The sequence below is a fragment of the Archocentrus centrarchus genome, chromosome 7 (genome assembly GCF_007364275.1).
Source record: "Archocentrus centrarchus isolate MPI-CPG fArcCen1 chromosome 7, fArcCen1, whole genome shotgun sequence".
Lineage (NCBI taxonomy): Eukaryota > Metazoa > Chordata > Actinopteri > Cichliformes > Cichlidae > Archocentrus > Archocentrus centrarchus.
Genome location: NC_044352.1, coordinates 31,121,055 through 31,144,444, shown reverse-complemented (window position 1 = coordinate 31,144,444; position 23,390 = coordinate 31,121,055). Strand labels below are relative to the sequence as shown.

At 41.2% G+C, this 23,390-nt stretch overlaps 1 protein-coding gene across 1 annotated transcript in view; it reads right to left on the bottom strand.

The window, feature by feature from the left end:
- Nucleotides 1-18,095, bottom strand: part of LOC115782564 (LHFPL tetraspan subfamily member 4 protein-like) — a 33,047-nt gene extending 14,952 nt beyond the window's left edge. The window contains exon 1 of the mRNA XM_030732789.1: nucleotides 16,909-18,095. Coding sequence (XP_030588649.1) covers nucleotides 16,909-17,317 — 409 coding nt within the window. The 5' untranslated portion in view covers nucleotides 17,318-18,095. The remainder of the gene's footprint in view (nucleotides 1-16,908) is intronic.
- Nucleotides 18,096-23,390: the final 5,295 nt, after the last annotated feature.

Here is a 23,390-nt window from a genome sequence, read left to right as displayed (position 1 = left end):
AAATTATGTATACTGCCAGACTTTGTCTCTGTACACCACCACAGTGCATTATAGATCAAACAATCAATACATGATTAATGTTCAGATTTTCAGATTTAATTCAAGGAGTTAAAAAATAAATTACCTTAACTGTTCAGAAATTACAGCTATTTTTATACATAGTTTTTAGAGGCTGGACAAACTGCAACAATTTTAAATATAAATGGAATAGTTCTTATATAGCACTTTTCTACTCTAGCTGAGCACTCAAAGTGCTTCATACAACACATTTGCATTCAACCATTCACTCAAGCACTTCTACAGCTAAGTGCTTACTATCTAGCATTCACACCCCGACAGTTGCATCGGTGAGCAACTTAGGGTTCAGTGTCATGCCCAAGGATACTTTGGCATGCAGAGCAGCCAGGAATCGAACCACCAACCTTCTAATTAGTAGATAACCTGCTATACCTCCTGAGCTACAGGAGTTTTTAATGCTTGGATGGAACTAGATTCAAGAACTCACAGACACCACCAAATGCTGTATTTCTGCCTTTGGGATGCTCTGCCAGTCCTTTACTGCAGCCACTTTCAGCTGCTGCTTGTTTGCAGGTCTTTCTGCTTTCAGTTTTATGTTTAAGCTCAGCTGACTGATTTTGCCATAGAGGAATATCCCATTTCTTTGCCTGGAAAAAACTCCCGGGGTGATTTTGCAGAATTTGACTGAATCTGAGCAGCAAATAAAGCCCAGTACACTTCAGAATTCATCCAGCTGCTTCTATCAGGAGTCACATAATCAATAAACACATCATCTTACATATAACCTATAATGCTGTGTATAAGGCTGACGTCTGTGTAGATGTAGCTGCTTTTTTCAGCATCGACATGAGTTTGAGAAAGGGAATTTGTCTCTGAGAATGTTTTGTTTGCTGTGCTCGTCTTCCTCACCCTGAATGTATGCAGCAATATTTATCACAGGACAGATGATGGTGCAGTTTGTGGATTTTGCAATTTCTTCTGAAAAGCTTGGGTTATTTTGAAACATTGTGAGTACTTAAAGACGATGGGATGATGGAAAAAGAACTTTCAGCCAAATTTTTTTGCCATTGGGTGGATTGTCTGTAGGTACGCTAATATGTCAAAAGCAGCTTAAATGAATAGCAGAAAAAATATGAATTAAAATTGAATATGAAATTCCATTTATAGCCAAACACAACATCAGAACGTATCAGCCATAACATTAGCATCATATAACATTATACTGTAAATGTTCCACTGGTACTCTGTCCCATTGGGCATGGACCCCTGCCAGGGTGTCTGGCATCAGTGTGTTGGCAGGGGATCTGTTGGGTCCTGTAGATCAGACTTATTCAGAATGGATCAGGAACTGGAGAGTTCGATGAGTTTTTTAGGAGTACCATGAACTTTTCCTGAGCAGTTTTATGGTTTGGTAGGGCTAGCAGAGGCCTTTGGGAAGTTTTTTTTTGTGATGGTGGGTGTGCTTGGACTGAAACAATGTTTAGGTTGTGGGATGTTTCAAACTAATATACACATGAATTCCAGGCCCAAGTTTCCCAGATGAGCTATCTGTTAGTAATTTAAATGTTGTGACTGACCTCTGTATATGGGGTGGCTGTAGCTCAGTAGGTAGAGCAGGTCACCTACTGATCGGAATGTCAGTGGTTCAATTCCTGGCTACTGCTGGCTGCATGCCAGTGCATCCTTGGGCAAGATACTTAACCCCAAGTTGCTCTCCGACCGTTCTGTCGGAGTATGAATGTGAGTGAATGTTACATAATTAAAGCACTTAGCTTAATTAATTAATCATGGAAGTGCTTGTATGAATGGGTGTGCATGGGTAAATGTAAAAACGTGTTGTGTAAGCGCTTTGAGTGCTCATATCTGAGTAGAAAAGCGCTATATAAGAACTAGTCCATTTACCATTTACCATATATTTACACTATATTGCCAAAAGTATTCACTGATCTGCCTTCACACACATATGAACTTGAATGACATCCCATTCCTAATCCATAGGGTTTAATATGATGTCGGCCGACCCTCCTCTATTTCAGTTCCATTTCCTTTTCCTATTAGCTGCTGGTTTAGCTTCTCTATTTAGCATTTCCATAACTCATTTGCCCTTGGAATTTTTTTTAAATAAAAGAAATTAAACATTAATTTATAAATGAATTTGCTAATGCATATTTTATTGCACAATTCATTATTAAATCACGAAATGCTTTATTTTGATGTGCATGAGTCCAGGTCCTCCACAGCTGTTTATTTTCCCACCTTATTTCCCAACCTAAAATCTCATATATTGCCAAAAGGCTTGTCTGCCTTCACATGCATGTGAACTTGAGATACATCCCATTCTTAATCCATAGGGTTTAGTATGATGTTGGCCCACCCTTTGCTGCTTCAACTCTTCTGGGAAGGCTTTCCACAAGGTTTAGGAGTGTTTATGGGAATTTTTGACCATTCTTCCAGAAGCACATTTGTGAGGTCAGACACTAATATTGGATGAGAAGGCCTGACTCACAGTCTCTGTTCTAATTCATCCCATAGGTGTTCTATCAGGTTGAAGTCATGACTCTGTGCATGCCACATCAAACTCACTTATCCATGTCTTTGCTTTGTGCACTGGTGTGCAGTCATGTTGGAACAGGAAGGGGCCATCCCACAAAGCTGGGAGCATTAACTTGTCCAAAATGTCTTGGTATGCTGAAGCATTAAGAGTTCATTTTGCTGGAACTAAGGGGCCGAGCCCAGCTCCTGAAGAATAACCCCACACCATAATCCCCCTCCACCAAACTTTACACTTGGCACAATAGTAAATGGACTAGTTCTTATATAGCGCTTTTCTACTCTGTCTGAGCACTCAAAGCGCTTATACAACATGTTTGCATTTACCCCATTCATACAAGCACTATTAACTAAGATGATTAACTAAGCTAAATGCTTTTTTTTTGTTATCTAACATTCACACTCCAACGCTTGTGTCGGAGAGCAACTTGGGGTTAAATATCTTGCCCAAGGATACATTGGCATGCAGCCTGTAGTAGCCAGGAATCGAACCGGTGACCTACTCTACATCCTGACCTACAGCCACCCCAATGCAGGCAGACAAGTACTGTTCTCCTGGCAACCACCAAACCCAGATTCGGACATAATGGATTCCTTTGACCCTTCACACTCAGACGGAAAATTGTTATTCATCACTCCAGAGTTCACATCTCCACTGCTCTAGAGTCCAGTGGCAGTGTGTTTTACACAGCTTCATCCGAAACTTTGCATTGTGCTTGGTGATGTAAGGCTTGGATGCAGCAGCTCACCCGTTCCATGAGGTTCTCTGTGCACTATTCTTGAGCTAATCTGAAGGCCGCATGAAGTTTGGAGGTCTGTAGCGATTGACTCTGCAGAAAGTTGATGACCTCTGTGCACTATGCGCCTCAGCATCTGTTGACCCCACTCTGTGGCTGAGTTGCCGTCATTCCCAATCACTTCTACTTTGTTATAATACCACTAACAGCTGACTGTGGAATATTTAGCAGTGAGGAAATTTCACGACTGGACTTATTGCACTAGCGGCATCCTGTCACAGTACCATGCTGGAATTCACTGAGCTCCTGAGACCGACCCAATTTTTCACAAATGTTTGGAGAAGTAGTCTGCATGCTTAGGTGCTCTGTTTACACACCTGTGACCATGGAAGTGACTGGAACACCTGAATTCAATGATTTATTAGGGTGAGTGAATACTTTTGGCAATATAGTGTGTATGTCAACCCAGAATCCTTGAGAATGACTTCCATACTGGAAGATTTATATCCAGTGCCTCTATAGTAGTTTTATTTCTGGGTCAGCAAATACTTTAATTGCTAAGTGAAGACAATAACAGGATCAATTTGTCTTTCAAAGTCCAAATGTCCTTTGATTGTGTTTCAGAGCTACACAACACGTGCCAGCACCACCTACTGTATCTTAAGTAAATACATGCAGCAAATCATCATTTAAACAAACCAAAAAATTTATAAAAAGAAGCAAAAAAAATGGCCTCATCTAAAGAGGGAAAACAAACTGTAGATGTAATTCATTACAGATTACAATTTAATAAGTGTGGCTGATACATAATGAGACATTTCCATTTTGGTGCTCATACTGTACCTACACATTGTATCAGTGAGATTTAGGACTTTGTTTTTCACTCCTGCGCACGCACACACACACACACACACACACACACACACACACACACACACACACACACACACACACACACAAAGCAACAATGATGAGAAGGGTCAAAGGAATCCATTATTCAGCTGTCAGGATATTTTTAGAAACACCCCAGTGACTTTGGAATTATTTATTAAGTGCCTGATAATTAAAACATGTACATTTGGTTGGGAAAGCCAACCAGAAATCTCAGAGAGTGAGAGAGCGAACAAGAGGCAGGGATATCCCCTGGGGTGACCTTCTCCCTCCCTCTTTCTCACTCACTCACACACACACACACATGCGCGCACGCGCGCACACACACACACACACATACACATACACACACATATATACATAAAACTGGACCATTGCAGCATTTATTTAACTCCTGTTAGAAACCCATGCATGCAGGCATTTATCTACTGTGCACACAAAAAATAAATACATAAAAACCACCACACTGCCTCAAGAGAAGAAAAAAGAAAACGTTCTCATTAATAATTCAAATCTCACACCATCATGTACACATTTACCCATTGTCTCACATGCTCATGAGAACAGTGTGTGTGTGTGTGTGTGTGTGTGTGTGTGTGTGTGTGTGTGTGTGTGTGTGTGTGTGTGTTTGGGGGGGGGCAAAAGATACACACAAAGCATATCGTCAGCATGCACATGCAAATGAATTCACTGTTTCGCTCCCTCGCATTTTGCCTCTCCTTACATCACATGCACACACTGTTACGCACTCTTTCTGCTGCTTTCCTTCAGCATTCTTGTAAGAACAAAAACGGACAAGAAGGAAAAACGAAGAGAAACTGAGAAAATGCAAGCTGCCTCACCAGAAAAACAGCTGTATTCACTATTTGTACAAAAACGTTTTCCCTTAAAAAGGCATCTCATGGCTGTGCAGATTACAGCTGCTGTCTGTCAGGACCGATGGCACATAGGGTGATGTTACTACAACCTTGAACTCTACCACAGATTCACATCCAGTGCTAAAAATGATTTGCAATGTGCTGTTTTCTGCTTGTAGTGAAGCAAACATTTATTGTTTCTGCTGCTGTGACGGCCCATGAGATATGAAGATCATCATCTGCCTAATTCTGCAAGTGCCAAAGGAGTCTCATGACCCCTCCACCACCGTGCTGACAGTTGGTATGAGATGCTTGTACCGATTTTCTCCAAACATCTCCACTTTGGTCTCATCTGTCCAAAGGACATTGTTCCAGAAGTCTTGTGGTTTGCTCAGATGCCACTTTGCAAGCCTAAGCTGTGCTGCCATGCTCTTTTTCGAGAGAAGAGGCCTTCTCTTGGCAACCCTTCCACACACGCCATACTTGTTCAGCTTTCTATACTTGTTCGGCCCGATAACCCTGTCCAGATTGATGGGCAGCAACAATTTCTTCTCTAAGATCATTGCAGATGTTTCCTCTTTGGCATTGTGGTAATGCACACCTGAATGCTCCAGACCAGCACTCACCAAAAACATCTGCATTTATGATCACACTTCCTGAGTTGAATGAATTTCCAGTATTAATCTAATATTTATGAGCAGAAGTGAAGGAATATTGGACAGGTTCAAATTTCATGATTTACACCCAGTGCATAAGCATTGCAGTGGGCAATCAATGTAATTAGTCTACATTATTTGTCAAGAATTATAACTCCTATGAAAATGTATTTCAGATATCCACTGCGGTTTCCTATGCTGTCATTCATTATCTATTTATACAGCAGCCTCTGGTTATAGGTTCTCACAGGAGGAGTTACAGTTCACAAACACATTACTACACACTTACGTCTGCTTATATAAACACTGTGATGTGTTTTCAGTTTGTTCTGCTGCCTCCTCCAAGTGGAGTCATTAACTGCAGTTTTAATATATGATGTCAGACATTCTGTCACATTCTTTTAGTGCAGGATTAACAAAGAAAAAAGTAAAAGTGTAATGCTATTTGCTCTGTGGCTCCACCTCTTAAGAGTAGCTTTACTTCACTCCGCCTCCACGCAGGTCTGTGTTTTGCATCTGAATCAGTTAGACTAATTCTGCATGTCACATATTTCCATGACATTCAGATTGGTTTTAGTCCTCGTTCCTAGAAGCAAACTGATACCCCAATAACAGGATCTTAACTTCAGCACTGAGTCCTTTATAATCCCAAAACACACACACACACACACACACACACACACACACACACACACACACACACACACACACACACACGGTGGAGGTGTAGAGCGGGTCATCTACTAATCAGAAGGTTGGTAGTTCGATTCCTGGCTGTTCCAGTCTGCATGCCAAAGTATTCTTGGGCAAGATATTGAACCCCAAGTTGCTCTCTGATGCAACCGTTGGTGTATGAATGTGTGTGAATATTAGATAGAAAGCACTTTGAAACAGAAAACAGTGCTTGTATGAATGTGTGTGAATAGGTAAATGCAAATGTGTTGTATAGACAGCGCTTTGAGTGCTCAGCTAGAGTAGAAAAAAAAATATGAACTAGTCCATTTAGATACACACACAGCGTCCCTGACAGGTTGTTTCTCCCAGGACAGCTCCTCCCCTGTGCCTCAGTCCATGTCCTGCTTAGTTCTGTTTAATATTGCAACAGACAGGGTCAGATATGACGGAATGATGGCGGAATGAACTGATGGAGATGGGAATGAGAAAGGGAGCAGTCGAGCTGAATGGTTAGCTTGTTACATTCCTATGGTACCTCATTGCAGGAGGGATGGAGGAAAACAGGAGACGGATGGGTGAGAAGATAGATGATGGGGGGAAGCAACCTTGCGATCTCTATTAGAACTAAAAAACTGAAATCTTGCTTGAATTTCCTCAGAGGTTCTTAGACCAAATTCATCTTTGTTCGAGTAAGGTGAATTAAAACTAAAGCACCAGCCATTTTCCCAGGAGCATTTCCCAGTAAATTAATCAAAATCCAAGCAAAGGTGTGAGCAGCGGAGCTCTTCACAGACCTGAGGTGCTTTGGGGAAATCTAGCCCTCCACTTGTTCCTTTTGTGTGAAGAAGAAAAAAAGATGCAGTTTAGTCTAAATTCTAAGTGTAAAATGATCCCATTACTCACATTCCCATACAGGTGTGACATAATTGGGGGAAGATGGGAGGAAAGTCACCTGTTAGCTGGTTGCTGTTGATTCTGTAATGGCCTTAACGTAACCCACTTTTAGAGTTTTTGGTTTGTATTGTAAACTGAACATGTCATTGTTGAAGCGTGGTCCCTGATCAATAGTCAGTGTGGCCTGTGTAACAAGGCAAGTGAAACTAAGACCCCATTCAGGTTTGATTTATTTCTCTAGGGGCAATTGAGCAATTTTAATATTACTTGTGATGGTAAATGATTTCAGTCTAGTCTGAAGAACACATTGTAATAATTTTTTTAATTACATCTTGAGTTCTCCGACACCTTTAAATTGGAAATATTTTAGCCTCCACTTCTCTCCTTAAAGTTTTTAATGGTAATGGTCAGCGTGGCATTCGTTAGGTAACTGGATTCAGTGACAATTGTGGATCCTGAATAACATGATTCCCAAAGCAAGTCAGCCAGTGCTCTGGAATTTCTAATCCAGTTATATGCATATTTTTGTGGAATAAGAGTAGTTCTTATTTTCAGTTAAGGTTACCAGAAGCAAAATGTGATATAGATGACATATAGTCAATGCTGTATAATCAAAAGATAAAAGATACAGTCACCGGCCACTTCATTAGGTAAACATGTTTAAGTGGACATTAATACAAGTATCTAATTGGCCAAATGCATGGCAGCAACTCAGCGCTTGGTCAAGATGACCTGCTGAAGCATCAGAATAGGGAAGAAAGGTGTTTGGTCTGAGTAGTTTAGAAACTGCTGATCTACTCAATTTGCCATCAGTGTTTCTGTAATAGTTTTTTTTTTTATGGTCTACAGGTGTTAGCATGATCCCAACCCCTTAGCCTTGGGGAGAGGTGGTCCAAATATGTCTGGTCTCCACCCTTAGACCTGTCTAGCATGAGTGTCCCTACCAGGAGCGTATACTCTGCAGGCATAGCTCATCAGGTCACAGAAGCACACAAGCCACCGCACCACAGCAAGGGATGGACTATCGTAAATGGAGCCATATGTTATTGAATGAACATCATGCTGTATTTGATAAGATCTAAAATCTATGACTCACAATATAAATTCGTCAGAAGTGTTCATTGAGACCACAGATCATATGACCATGAGTGTTGCTTCTATTTTATGTCTAAAACCTGACTTGCTTTTGCAACCAGAGGAGTCGCCACCTGCTGGCCATTAGAAAGACTGCAGGTTTAGGATCTCACATTGGTTTCACTTTTCAGACCTTGAGGGGAGACACACGTTTTATATATAGTATTTGATTCTTCCTGACCCCAGGAAGAATAGCTGATGCAGCATGCTGCTGATGCTAATGGGGATCTTAATGAACATAAACAAATAATATATTCCTATTCCATAGTAAAAGTATTTTTTTGATACATGATGAATAAACTCCTAAACACTTAAACATAATGTCCCAGAGGTGAGTGTGGGAACCAGTCAGTGGTATCACTTCCTTTATACTCCAGGAACTGCCTGCATACTCTCACCACATGAAGCCTGGCATAGATGTGCACCAGGAGGAACCCAGGACCCACTGCCCCAGCACTGGGTCTGACAGTGGGCCCATAGATTTCATCCTGATACCTAATAGCAGTCAGGGTGCCATTGTCTAGACTGTAGAGGTCTGTGTTCCCTCCATGGAAATGCCTCCCCAGACCATCACTGACCAGTCCGGTAATGCTGAACAATGTTACAGGCAGCATAACGTTCTCCACAGCAGCTAAACCTGATTAAAAGCCCCCTTTGACCTGATCAATATCTCAGACGTTTAACTGACTTGATGCTATACTCTGATTAAAAAGTGTTCCTTTAATTTTTTGAGCAGTGCATTCAGAGCTCTTCCAAATAGCTGTAACTGTTCACAAGTGGGACCCTTTTTCAATGTGTTGCACTCAGTTGACCAAACACTAACTGCAGTGCTTTTCAAGAATGTTACAGCAACTGTCTCCCATGCTAAATGCAGCATCAGACAGGTATGCAGTGGAGGAGGTTTTAGAAATTGTTCAACAATCTGAGAAGTGCATCTATTGAAGTGTGCAAGACCATCAACAGTGTGTGGACATACTTTATATTTCCAGTTCTCTTTTTATGCCAGTTTAAAAGCCTCTACACTGTCAGAATAATTAATACTTATGCATACATACACAATGTAACACAATTAAATGGGCCAGCTTTGTAATACTGAGTTAAGCCTAAAGATAACTGAATAGCAATCTGATGTAACATAATTTTACTTCATGATCCAAGCCCCTGCTTTAGCACATTTGCATGTAAAAACTAAAGCTACTTTTTGAGATACTTTGTGATTTAGTTCCATCCAGAGAAGGAGGAGTTGTCTTCTTTGTTGCACTGCAGCCTCGCCAGCAGTTCTATAATCAGCAGTTAACCTTTTTCCAGTTCATTTAGGTGTATTGGTACACACAGTCACGCTGTATTGCTTAATGAGCGTTATGTTATGAGCGTCATCTTAAAGTTCTCTTCAAGTACATTAACCTTATTCACATTTGGTCAGTTCAGGATACATAAAAGACGACTCTGGCCTATTTGCAGCTTATAGATGCCAGGACACACTCTGTCGGTGTGCTCTGCCAAGATTCCCGCATCCCAGTGTTTTGAACTATGTTTCAGTTTCTCCTCTTATCTTCAATTTAACCATTACTTAACCAATGAGTCCCACTAGTCTCCTGAATTGGACTAAAGACTCACCCAGAATAAAGCACGAAGACACAGGGTGGGGCTGTAGCTCAGTAGGTAGAGCAGGTCACCTACTGATCGGAAGGTCAGCGGTTCGAATCCTGGCTACTCCAGGCTACGTGCCAATGTATCCTTGGGCAAGATACTTAACCCTAAGTTGCTCTCCGACCGTTCAGTCGGAGTATGAATGCGTGTGAATGCTAGTTAATTAAAAAAGCACTTAGCTTAATTAATGATGGAAGTGCTTGTATGAATGGGAGTGCATGGGTGAATGCAAACAGGTTGTATAAGTGCTCTGATTGAGTAGAAAAGCGCTATATAAGAACTAGTCCATTTACCATTTACACAGCAAGAAAATTGCTGGTCTGTGTAGATGTACAAATGCGTCTACAGTTTCTGCTGACAGAAATGTGAGAAGATGACAACATTTTCACTGGGTGAGTGTTTTGATTTAATTTTCTTGTTCCTATATCACACTCTATAGGTGACCACCCCAACTCTGGCTCAAACTGCACTCTAATTGACACTTTTGGTCCGTTTAGCCCAAATCTGAGCCACCAATGGTTCAGCTTGGCCCTTACTGTATTTGCTTTGGTACATTCTGTCACTGTGCTGTGCCAGCAGACCTGCTGCTGCAACCAGCAGGGCAGAGGGGCTGATTAAATGATCATTTCCAAGGTGGTGGACAGCACTCGGCTTTTTGCCAAGCCTGCCAGACAACTTACATCCACCACAAATGGTATGAGTCCAGAGGAAGCATAGAAAAAAATGGAAGCTTCACAAACTTTGATATGTGCTCACAAATTAAAAGCAAAATAACAACGAGAGAATAAAACTGACATTTTCTCTTTTTTATAGGATTTACAAAACTAATTTATTTAGAATCTTCTGAGAATGAGATACAACCTTGTTCCCATACAAAATACAGCTTTCTGTAGAATAGAATAATTTAGAATAACCTCCAGTTATTCTAAATTTTCTTGAAAAAAGACTCAGGTTTAAATCATTAAAAGGTAACTCCAAGCATGAGGGAAATCAAAATGTGACCTTGCAGGTGGTAATGGATGGTGGAGATGAGGGGGTGTTGATTTGTTGTTACAGTAGACTCATGACGGTCACAGTGACTTGATTTAACACATCACTGCTCATCATGCTTCATCCCTATGTACTCTATATTGCCAAAAGTATTCATTCACCCATCCAAATCATTGAATCCAGGTGTTCCAATCACTTCCGTGGTCACAGGTGTATAAACCAAGCAACTAGGCATGCAGACTGCTTCTACAAACATTGGGGAAAGAATGGGTAGCTCTCAGGAGCTCAGAGAATTCCAGTTTGGTATGATAATAGGATGCCACCTGTGCAACAAGTCCATTTGTGAAATTTCTTCACTGCTAATTATTCCACAGTCAGCTGTTAGTGGTATTACAACAAATTGGAAGTGAATTGAGAACAACAGCAACTTAACTATGAAGTGGAAGGTCATGCAGAATCACAGAGTGGGGTCAGCTGATGCTGAGGCGCACAGTGTGTAGCGGTTGCCAACTTTCAGCACAGTCAGTCACTACAGACCTCCAAACTTCATGTGGCCTTCAGATTAGCTCAAGAACAGTGCACAGAGAGCTTTGTGGAATGGGTTTCCATGGCTGAGCAGCTGCATCCAAGCCTTACATCACCAAGGCAATACAAAGTGTTGGATGCAGTGGTGTAAAGCTTGCTGCCACTAGACTCTAGAGCAGTGGAGACGTGTCCTCTGGAATGATGAATCATGCTTTTCCATCTGGCAATCTGATGGATGAGTTTGGGTTTGGTGGTTGCCAGGAGAACGGTGCTTGTCTGACTGCATTGTGCTAAGTGTAAAATTTGGTGGGGGGGGGGGTTATGGTGTGGGGGTGTTTTTCAGGAGTTGGGCTCAGCCCCTTAGTTCCCGTGAAAGGAACTCTTAATGCTTCAGCACACCTTTGGGATAAATTAGAGCCAGACCTGCTCATCCAACATCAGTGTCTGACCTCGCCAATGTGCTTCTGGAAGAATGGTCAAAAATTCCCATAAACACTCCTAATCCTTGTGGAAAGCCTTCCCAGAAGAGTTGAAGCTGTTGTGGCTGCAAAGGGTGGGCCAACATCATATTAAACCCTATGGATTATGAACGGGATATATCTCAAGTTCATATGTGTGTGAAGGCAGACGAGTGCAAACTTTTGGCAAAACAGTGTATATTTTAACCCCTCATATTTGTCAGTGGGAGTGCTTTTCAAAATTTTAACTAGTGAGTTTTGTTTGTGTATCCTGTTCACCTGTGGTTGTAAGTAACTTATAACAATTACAAATACAATAGCAATGTGTAATATTAGTACTTTTCCTGTGTAGCTCCATCTTTTTTTGTTAATTTGTAATTCTGAATATATATTCTGTATATATATATATATATATGAAATGGGGACTATAGAATATATGCAGTATATAGAATGGGGAAGAAAGGTGATTATAGTGAGAGTGAACATGCCATGGTTGTTGGTGTCAGATGGGCTGGTCTGAGTATTTTAGAGACTGCTAATCTACTGGGATTTTCCCACACAACCATCTCCAGGGTTAACAGACGATGGTCAAAAAAAGAGAAAATATCCAGTGTGTGACACTTGTCTGGTCAAAAAGGCCTTGTTGCTGTCAGAGGTCACGGGAGAATGGCCAGAATGCTTCAAGCTGACAGGAAGGTAACAGTTATTCAAATAACCCCTTGTTACAACCATCGTATGCAGAAGAGCATCTCTGAATGAGCAACGTGGTAAGACCTGAAGGAGAAGGGCTTTACAACTTTATATTTTTTTGGCACACTCTGTGCCCCTCAGTACCAGCTGAGCATTGTTTAAATGCCACAGCTTACCTGAGTGCTGTTATTGATCATGTCCATCCCTTCATGACCACAGTGTACGCATGTGCTTCTAGCAGGATAATGTGCCATGTCACAAAGCTCAAACCAGTTCCTTGAACATGACAGAGAGTTCACTGTGCTCAAATGACCTCCACAGTCACCAGATCTCAACCCAGTAGAGCACCTTTGGGATGTGGAAGATCCAGAGATTCACAGAGATTCATAGCAACTGTGTGATGCTATCATGTCAATAAGGACCAAAATCTCTGAGGAATGTTTAAAGCACCTTGTTGAATCTGTGCTATGAAGAAATAAGACACTTCTGAAGGTAAAAAGGGGTTCCAACCCAGTACTAATAACATGTAATTAAAAAAGTGTCTGGTGACTGTATATTAATGTGTTACATGAACATGCTTTGTGTTGCTTTATAATAACCACCATAAATCAATGATAAGTTGAGATCTGATTAAAATTGGGCTGATTTTTACTGTTAAACAATGAAATGATGGTTATTGGGTTTTACTAATAGGTTAATGTGGTTTGTAAAACATCTATGAACAGTATTTGGAAGGTAATTTTTTTAACTGATGTTGATTAAACTATGAAAATGCTTAATAAATAAGGTCTATTGCACAAACATTAATTGACTGGCTATTATAAAGTTGTATCTGAAGAGCACAAACTATATGGACAAATGTATTTGACCACATCTCTTTTTCTGTTAAGGTACAGTCAGAAATATTTTAGGTTATTTAATAGAAAAAAGGACATTGCACTCATGAATATACACTGATTAGTGTGTAACTCTTCCAACAAACTGAGCCATTCTCATAAACTATTATTACTAATATTTAATCCATTACAAATACACAGGCACAGGCACTGGTTTGTGGAAGCCACCGTGTTCCCCCACCATGTGGCTAGATACCAGCCACATGCGTAGTACGCCAAATGCGGAGGAGAAGAGAAGTTGTAGGCATTTGCCTGGTGTGGAGGGACATTTAAATTTGTGTCTACACTTTCAGACTCTAGATCTATTATTTATTGTGGGAGAAGTGGTCCCCTTCACCAAAGAAGCGAAAACATGAAGGAAAGAGACAACATGACTGGCATCTTAGTAACATGTCTTCCTCCTCACCGCAAGTCTCACCTCCTGAACTGAAGTCAGGGCTCTAACACATGCAAATATGCATAAACATGCTCATTTATTCCAGATATTGTGACCATTACTTATTGTCAGCAGATTAGACATGCAACCCTCCCATCCCTAGACACCTGATGAGTCGGCTAAACAACAACTGCTTATAAGCTAACATTATGCAAGCTAATGTTAGGCTCAAGTGTCCTAAAACTCACACTTTCCCTCTGATAAACAACTTGATTAAATTCTTTATACACTGTGACATAATTCATGAAAGCCACCAAAGCTCTGTGGACTCAATAACTGCAGTTACAAACCTTCTCTGGCATTAACATCAGCACAAAGCCTGTGCCGGGAGCTTCACAGCACGGCTTTCCATGGCCAAGCAGCTCCTGTAGGTGTAATATACTGTAAGTTCATAAAAAGATTGTGGTTGGTTTTAAAATTTCATGACTTAAGAGTAGGACCACAGTTCTGCCACATGTTTAGGAGACACCAGCAGCACTGACTAAAAGCAGTGTTCGATACCTTGGTAATCACTGATTAGTAATTAAACCTTTACATGAAAACAACTAAGAAAAGGAGATTTCCTTTTAAACATGATCTTATGTAAAAGGTCTTAATACTTCCTCCGTACTGCCTGCTGTTGTTGTGCTTGATTAATGGTGTGCAGGAAGACCTAGGTTCAATTTCTATGAGGTCACAAAGATTTTGATAAAGAAAGCAAATTCTGTGCCTCCGCTGTTGTGTCTGATTCGTGCTGATTTCAACACACTCGGCACAACAGAGGACAGAGTGGGCAGATGAGGATGAGGAATAGAACAATACAGGAGGAAAAAAAAGTGCTGATCTCTCTCTCTCTGCCTCCCTGTCTTCCTCCCTCCCTCTCATTCAGTATGCTGACTGTTTCTGTACAGAAAACTGACTCCCACGCTATTCTGCCTGGCCTATTTATCACATTGATCAGCTTATAAAGAAATCAGATATACACAGGAGGCTTGCTAGAGAAGTGCTCATATGAGAAGGATCATGATTTTTTTTTTTTTTTTTAGCACCCTCTGTGATACACTGCACGGAGCTCTCTTTACTCATTGCTCCAATCTTGCTAACGTGCTCATTTCATCATAAATGTACTAGCCTTTTCTTACACAGCAGTCCTGCAGTTTGTTGCAGTGCCAGCACTGAAAATGAGCAAAAAATTTACCAAAAAACAAAACAAACAAACAAAAATCCAATGAATTTTCTAAATTCATATAGCTAAAAGACAACAATTGGCAACAAAGTGATTGAGTTATTTTTTTTATTTATTTATTTTTTTAGCTAAAAGCCCATATCAACAAAATTTAAAATGTTATCTAAAACACAGTGATGGCAATGGAATAGTAATAAATATTTATTACAAATAGTAATAAATATCAGTTTGTTAGGACACTTTGGTTTCCCTTATTTTTGTATTTTATTGCATTATTAATGTTTTGATTCCAGCTGCTCACATGTAAGTCTTTATTTTGGGTTGTTTCATACTGTGCTTTGGACACCACTGGTCCTTGGTAAATCGTTTTCTGTGCACCTTTCGTTGTAAACCCAAATAATTGGTAGGTTCATTTAAAAATCATTCTATAGGCTAACTTAATGTCATTAAATGCCAGGAAGCATATAATAATTCCTGGATATGAACCTTTAATCAGTGCCATATTAATCTGCCTTACAGAGAAAGTAATATTTAAGCAATTACAAAATCCCATTTTCTAGCACATCATATCTTTGAAAGTCTGGCATCGACACAGATCTTAACCAAACCATCCAAACTACCATGTGTAAATGTTACATGCCCTCTTTGCTCCCACATCCTAAGAAGACAGCAGAACTCAGTGTGTCCTGCATGTGTTTGGAAAAGCCACCACTGGCCCCTAATCATTTCTACAAAGTGTAATCTACCCACAAGAGCAGGGACAAAACATCACTCCCCTGAACACAGTAATCCAATCGACCTGGAATCATCCCTGAAAATAGCAACAGGGCCCGTTATAAGCCCTCGGTCACAGGAGCTCACATCTCCGTTGCATCGCATATATCACACCGCCCCACATCGCATCCTCTATAAACGGGTGGAATGAATGAATGAGTGACATTTGCATTTCATCAGCATGAAGCAGGGATCCTGCTGCTTCTGCTGCTTTTTTCCTTCTTTACAGATGCAGTGGTGTATCCTCAGAATATCAATGGTTACGTCGTGGGAGCTCCAGCTCTCTTATTGCTTCCAGTGCGTTTCGCTAAAATGTATTCCTACTGTCTCATTGCTGTCATTGCAGGATTTTTTTTTAAATCTGTATAACACTCCTAATTAGCTGCAGCAAGCCAGGGCCTATACACACACCTAAAACTACACCTTTCACCTGTTAACACCACTCATTCGAGAAGGGACAAGATATTCCCGATTCCACGGAAGCTTGAACCAGTGACATTCAGTACACTGACCTCAGAAATCCCTTCTGTTCTGTAATGTTTTCGAGCAATTTTACACTTTGTATGTGGCTGCATTATCATTACCGTCTATTTTCTAAAACAGACCAGTGGATTTTAGTGGCAATCCAGCTTCAGATGGGCATTATCATTTTTTTTCTTTTTTTTAATATTTAACGATCAAAGCCTGAATACATTCTTGTACACAGCAACACCAACACTGTGATGCTGGCTGCGTAAAGGTGGCTACTCGTGCAACTAAAACAAAGCTGTCAGTTTGGTTTGTGGTGTTTTTACCTCATTGCATTGCTTTGGTTGCTGCGTCTCCGTGACTTCAAACACACCTTACATTCTAAGCTATAAGCAACCAAAAAAAAAAAAAAAAAAAAGGATCAAAGAGGTGAGGGATGCCTACCGCACAGCAGCTGCATCCAGGCGCAGGTCTTGTAAACGGTGGAGGTGTTGCAGAAGAAGAATAGCGCCATGCAGGCGATGCAGCTGAGGATCAGCACCATGGACAGCAGCACGAACACGGAGGCCGCCTTGAAGGCTCCGGACGGGATGGAGCTGAAGTCGGAGAAGCTGCCCACGCAGGTGAGCTCCCGGCTGGGCGACGGCCCGGTGCCCACGCAGTAGTGGAAGAGGCCGAAGTAGCCGGCCTGCGGCGTGTTGACGCTGTCGCCGATCCAGTAGGGCTGGATGAACACCACCACGTTGACGATGGCGAAGCAGATGGTGAAGATGGCCCACAGCACCCCAATGGCTCGGGAGTTGCGCATATAATTGTCATGGTAGATCTTGGAGGCTTCTTGGGAAGGCAACATGTTTGGTCGTTTTTTCCCCTCTCCCTCTTCTTAGATCTTTTTTGTTTGTTTGTTTGTTTACACCCCCGTCCTGTTTCTTCTTTACACTCTTATATGTATATAAAAAAAAATGATGTATATATGTAAGAACCCCGCACAGCTCGACACACCTCACTATCCAGATATTTTTTCCTCTATACGAAAGCTAATGTTTTCCTCGCTTTGGCTGTTTCTTGGCTGTTAAATGGGCCTACATAACCACACGATTACAACGGAACCTGAAAATATGTGTATGGTGTTACAAGGCTAAACATAGTAAAAAAGAATAATGAGAATGCTACATTGAAGCAATACAAAATCATAGCCTGCCTATACTCCTAATGAATAATTTACCAACACCAGTGATTCAACATTGCTGTCTAAGGCTCGTTTCCTTGGGGCTACACTATAAATGATTAACAAAATTTATCACAATGGGATTTTTTTCCCCGTTTATTTCACAGTCGCCGGGTGAATGGGGTTAAAGCTGTTCTTCCATCCTCATCCATCTGTCCAGAGCTTTCTTCAGGATATCCTTTATTACCATCCGTGAGATGAGATGCCTGTAGCGCCAGCGGTGGACCCCGTTTTTACCTTCCCAGGCATCCGCGGGGTGCTCCCCTTCCTCTGCTCGCCTCTACTGTCCACGCAGCATGTGGAAATCAAACGCGGTGAAACAAAAAATAAAAAAAAAAAAAAGGAGACCAGCCTTTAACGCGAGCCCTCTGTCAAATTTCAACAGTCCTTTCTCGTAAATCCGACATCCTCCACCGCCTCGACTCCATTATCATCATGGTTTTTGTCGTAGCCTTTATCCAGTATGTCTCAACCCTCTCTCTCTCTCTCGCTCGCTCTCTCTCGCTCCCTCTCTCTCTCTCGCGTTCTCCGTCCTCCTCCTCCAGTCTCTCTGCGCGCCCCCCGGAAGATGCTGATGTTGTACTGATGACAGCGATGGAGCGCGTTCACGTACGCGGGCGCAGCAGCAGCAGCAGCAGCATGGGGGAGGAGGGGTGGGGAAAAACGTTCTCTTACGTTTGGATGAGCAGTTTCCATCCCCCCCCCCCCCCCCCCCCCACCCCCCCCCCCCACCCCCCAAAAAAAAGGAGGAGAGGAGAGGTTTGTTCGAGTGGATGGTGTCACAAATGAAATCAAAACGCTCCGGTCCTATCATGATCGTACTAATTTGCAAAATCTAAATATGAATTGCCAGCATTTTTTTTTCTTTCTTTTAAATGTTACGCAACATTTGTCATATCACGTCTCTCAAACGCACCTATGCATACATGACAACAGTAGTTCGTTTAATAGCACATCTGACAAGCTGGTCCAAGATCATTTTTGTTTGTTTGCTTTGTTATTCATCATTTTTGCCATCTGAATCTTTGGCTGTTTACCAATCAGCTAATAATGTTAACTCTAGGGGGTTGGTTGTTATCAGGCAACCGAACAGCAGGAAAAGCTCCACCTCTTCTATCTGTTCAGTAGGACAGGAATGAGAACAACCATACAGTAAACTGTATATAAAAGATGGACACAACAACTGTGACGTCACCCACTGGTTTCTAGACTATGCATTTTGAAACTCCAAAAAAACAACATCAGTAATTAGTAAACCATGTGGGTAGAACGCACAGATGCAAATACCTGCTAATTAGTGCTAAATAACAGATTAATAAAATACTAGATTTTCACTCACCAGAACTGGAGTACAGACTTCTTGGAGGGTCTGAACCACACAGCATGCCATCAGCCACAGCTAATTATCAGCACACTTGTCAGTTAAAGGAGCCACTTCCTGAGCTTTAAGCCTCAGCAGAATGCAAATTGGGTAATGAAAGAAAAACACCTCCTGCACAGTTGTCATCAAGAGCAAATCCATCCACAGAGCCCAAAACCATTTTTGTACCAGGTTGTAAACATGTGTTTTAATAGCGTTAAGTTGGGCCTGTTAACATGGGAGTTCACGGGGATTGACTGCGTTTTGGAGCCGGCCTGCAGTGGCCACTCCGAGGAAATGCAGCGCTTTTGGGAGCCAGAAGTTGCTGCTTCATACCAGCCGATAAAAGCCATATAATGAAATATTTAAATAAGCACTGAAGCAAAGCAACATGTACTGAGGAGGTCACGACCATCAGATCTTTGAACTTGAGTCATCTTCACAGAGTAAAGTTTTATTGGTGTCTCTGGAAGTTCCTCAGGGAAGTACTGATTGTTTAATGGCATTTCATCGAGCAGGTGATGAAATCTCTCACAATGCACCAGACTATCATAAAAGATCTGGAAAAATAAATAAATCTCTTCATCTTTATATAACACGCGTAGTGATCATTGTGCAATAGGTAATGGGTTACCACTGCCACATATCTCCACATGAAACAGCATAATATTACTCCTCTATAATAGAATCACTGCCATTATCACTCACTTGTTGTGTTTTCTTTATTCAGCGGTCCTGTTTCTCCAGAGCCAGATGTTGCTTTAACTATTGAAGCCTTCTTTCTCATGTCCATAAAAAGCTCTGTTACTCACTGGGGGGAGAAACGCATCTGCCCTCAAGCTTGCACATTCATGTAAAACTAGGCCAAGACAGAGGTCTGTGAGATCATGCTTTAGAGGAGGGAGCAAACAAAGACTTTTACATACAACGATTGCTGAAAGGCCAAAATAAGGCCTTCAAGGAATCTGAATCTTGAGTTAGAATACTGTTATAAAATAAACCCACTAAGAGGAACTTGGAGAAACAAAAAGCACATCCTTTTATGTTTAGGCATGCCTAATAATTTTCATAGCAACTGGATTAACAATGCACCCGATTCATTCTTCCTTTCACATCTTCTGGCTGCTTAGAACACACACAGCACATCTGGATGCTGTCTAAACAAACATGCATTTTTGCCCTCTGCTTCCACAGCACAGCACTGACTATCTTTCTTCATCCCGAGGCCTCCTGTCATCTGTTAGCAGCAGCAGGGAGTTGACAAGCTGTGTGCGTGCGTGCGTGTATTTCATGTGCAAGTATGTGTACCACTAGTATGTGCACTTGCGTGCTAAAAATGGCAGAGTGAGAGCAAAAGGTGCAGTGTAACTGCTGAAGTGAGGACATGTCAGTGGTAGGAAATAGACTTGTACACAGCTAGGGGATGCCTCTTGAGGAATGAGAGGCATTTTCAAGGAGGGCAGCAGAGAGTTTGCGAATGTTGTGTCTAAATCTTTGTGTGGCAGGAAGTGTCGTGTTGAAAGAGTCAGCCTTGTGAAACACCTCTGAGGAAGAAGACCACTTTGAGTCTTTAAGTGTGTTTTTGTTTTGTCTTGTGACAATTTTATATTAATTATACATACATCTTTAGACCTCACCATCGATATATTTAACACAGAGCTTTTTCATGCATGGTTCCATTTCACTGCACAGGACTCCACGAGTGTTCACATGATCTTGTATTAGGTTGCCATCTGTTGCAATTATAGTGAATTGCAAGTGGGCGGTGTGAAAATTCCTTTTGTTTTTTTATTATTTTCCTTTTAAACAAATGCATGTGAGTTGAATTAATATCCTGAATATTGACAGCTTTGCGCTGGCAATATAATTTATTTTGTTAGTCTCAACAAACAAACAAAAAACAAACAAACAGTGTATTAGTCTGTCCCAAACGTATTAGTTTGGGTGGTGGGAAGGAAGAAAATGGCTGTAGCTACATTTTTTTTACTAACTTGGTAACTTCCTACTCAGCTTTGAGAGTTTAATTTCTTTGCAATGTCTTAATTTTAAGTGTGAAGAAGGGCAGCCTTTCCCGAAACGTTACTGCTTTGGGGCTTTTTTTTTTTTTTTGGATTAAATTTAGGTCCAGGAGCTTTGGTTGTGCAGACATTTTTTCCTCATTGATGTTTTTTGTTCCTGCACCCTTTTACATCTGGGATGTGTGTGTTCTTGTCACCTCGAATGTCTTTAGTCTGCTGTAGATGTGTAAACAGTCTAGCCCCAGAATCTCTTTTTAGATATATCCAACAATAAGACAATAAGTAATAGAGTTACTAGCATGGTGACTCTATAAAAACTCTACCAAGTAACATTCATCCATCCATCCATTTTCTTCCGCTACACCCTGTAAAGGTCACCAGCCTGTCACAGGGCTAACACAGAGAGACAGACGATTATTCACACTCACATCCACACAAAGGGAAATTTAGAATCTCCAATTAACCTAACCCCACTAACTGCATGTCTCTGGACTGTGGGAGGAAACCGGAGACACAGACACAGGGAGAACACGCAGACTCCACACAGAAAGGCCTCAGAGGTGGAATCAAACCCGGGACCCTCTTGCTGTGAGGTAACAGTGCTAGCCATTGTGCTTTAAATATATGAAATCTTTCACAGTGAAAGTTAAAGCTCTTTTGTTATTTTAACTAATATATTCTGTTATATGTATTTCATTCTGCCCCCCTGTTATTTATTATTGTATTTCTTTTTATGGCCTCTGACTGTGACTGTGGGCTCGTCATGGTGTCCTTGTCCTCCAATGCAGACCTGCCATTCTATCTGTCTCTCTGCTCTTTGCTCTCTCTTTCTTGCCTTTTTCCTGTGTGTGTGTGTGTGTGTGTGTAATTCTATGTGTGTTTTTCAGAGGCGGAGCCTTCTCCTGGCTCCAGCGCTTGTTCTGCCTGCACACCTGAAAGCAGTTCAATAATCACTCACCTGTGTGCAATCGGATGATTACTCACCCACTACTTAAGGCTAATGCTCTCCCTCACTCACCGCCAGACTGTTGCACCTACTGTGGCAGTGTTGTTTGGTGCCGCATGTGTTTTCGTTAGTGAGAAACTCTGTTTTCGCTGTGGGCTTACCTGAATCTCTTCTGCACAGATGCTTCCAGCCATCGCGGGTCTGTGGAGAGAAACCTGTTTGGAAAAAGGAAACCTGTGGAGGGGACTAGACTCGAGAGGGAAAGTTGTTTTGAAAAAAGGCTGTTATTTATCTGCCCGCCCAGAAAGAAGACATTCAAATGATTCTCTTGTTGCAGTTCGACCTTAATTGTGTGTAAAATAAATCTGCTCTTATTCTGTGTGTCTGAGTTCATATCAGGTTCCGTTCATGACAGGACTCAACTCTGTACTTGTACTCCTGAACTTCAGTGCAGCATATGTAATTCCAGTTTATAATATTATAGTATAAAGGAAACAGGAAGTCTTCTTCATGCGAGAATTCCAGGAGTTTCAGTGCTGGGATCAGCACTTAAATTATATGTGCTTCCAGTTGGCAGTATTATTAGAAGACGTAGCACACACTTTCATTGTTATGCATACAATACCAGTTATATTTGTGTCTTCAAGACATCCCTGTAGTTTGATTCGTCTCAGCTCACTTCCTAGATAAAGGCCTGGATGTCCCATAATTTTCTCCTCCTAAACTCAAGCAAAGCTGAGGTTATTGTACTCAGCCCTAAACATCTTAGAAACATGGTGTATACCCAGATACATTACATTATATATATATATGATAAATTAAGACTATGACAAATCTTGGAGTCATTTTTGACCAGAACATGTTCAGTGTGTATGTTAAATATTCAGGACTGCGTTCTTTAAGCTGTGCAGTAAGATTAGAAACATCACCCAGATAAATTGTAAATACACAGAACTGTCAAACTGTAAAAAAGTAACTGTCAACAGTAACAGTCAAAACTGCTCTCTTACTGCATCTCCTATAATATATGAATGAGTCATTACATTTTGTAGCTGCAATTCTGGTTTTAAAAAAATCAACAGATACCATAATAACAACAATGGCATAATAGTAACACAAAAAAGAATCTGATTTGAAATGTAACACAAATTCAGTTAAAAACATTTTACCGTTTTAATTTCACTATTGAAGGTTTGCAGTATGATTTGAAAGCCACCAGATGTCGCTGTTTCTACTGTGTGTGACACCACAAAGCGTTTTTGTTTTTCCTGCCACCTCCTGAAACGGGAGCTACAGAGTTTCATAAGATTCCCTCCATACCACAAATTACCATTTCAGCCACACAAAAATAAATAATGTATTTGCATGCACTCC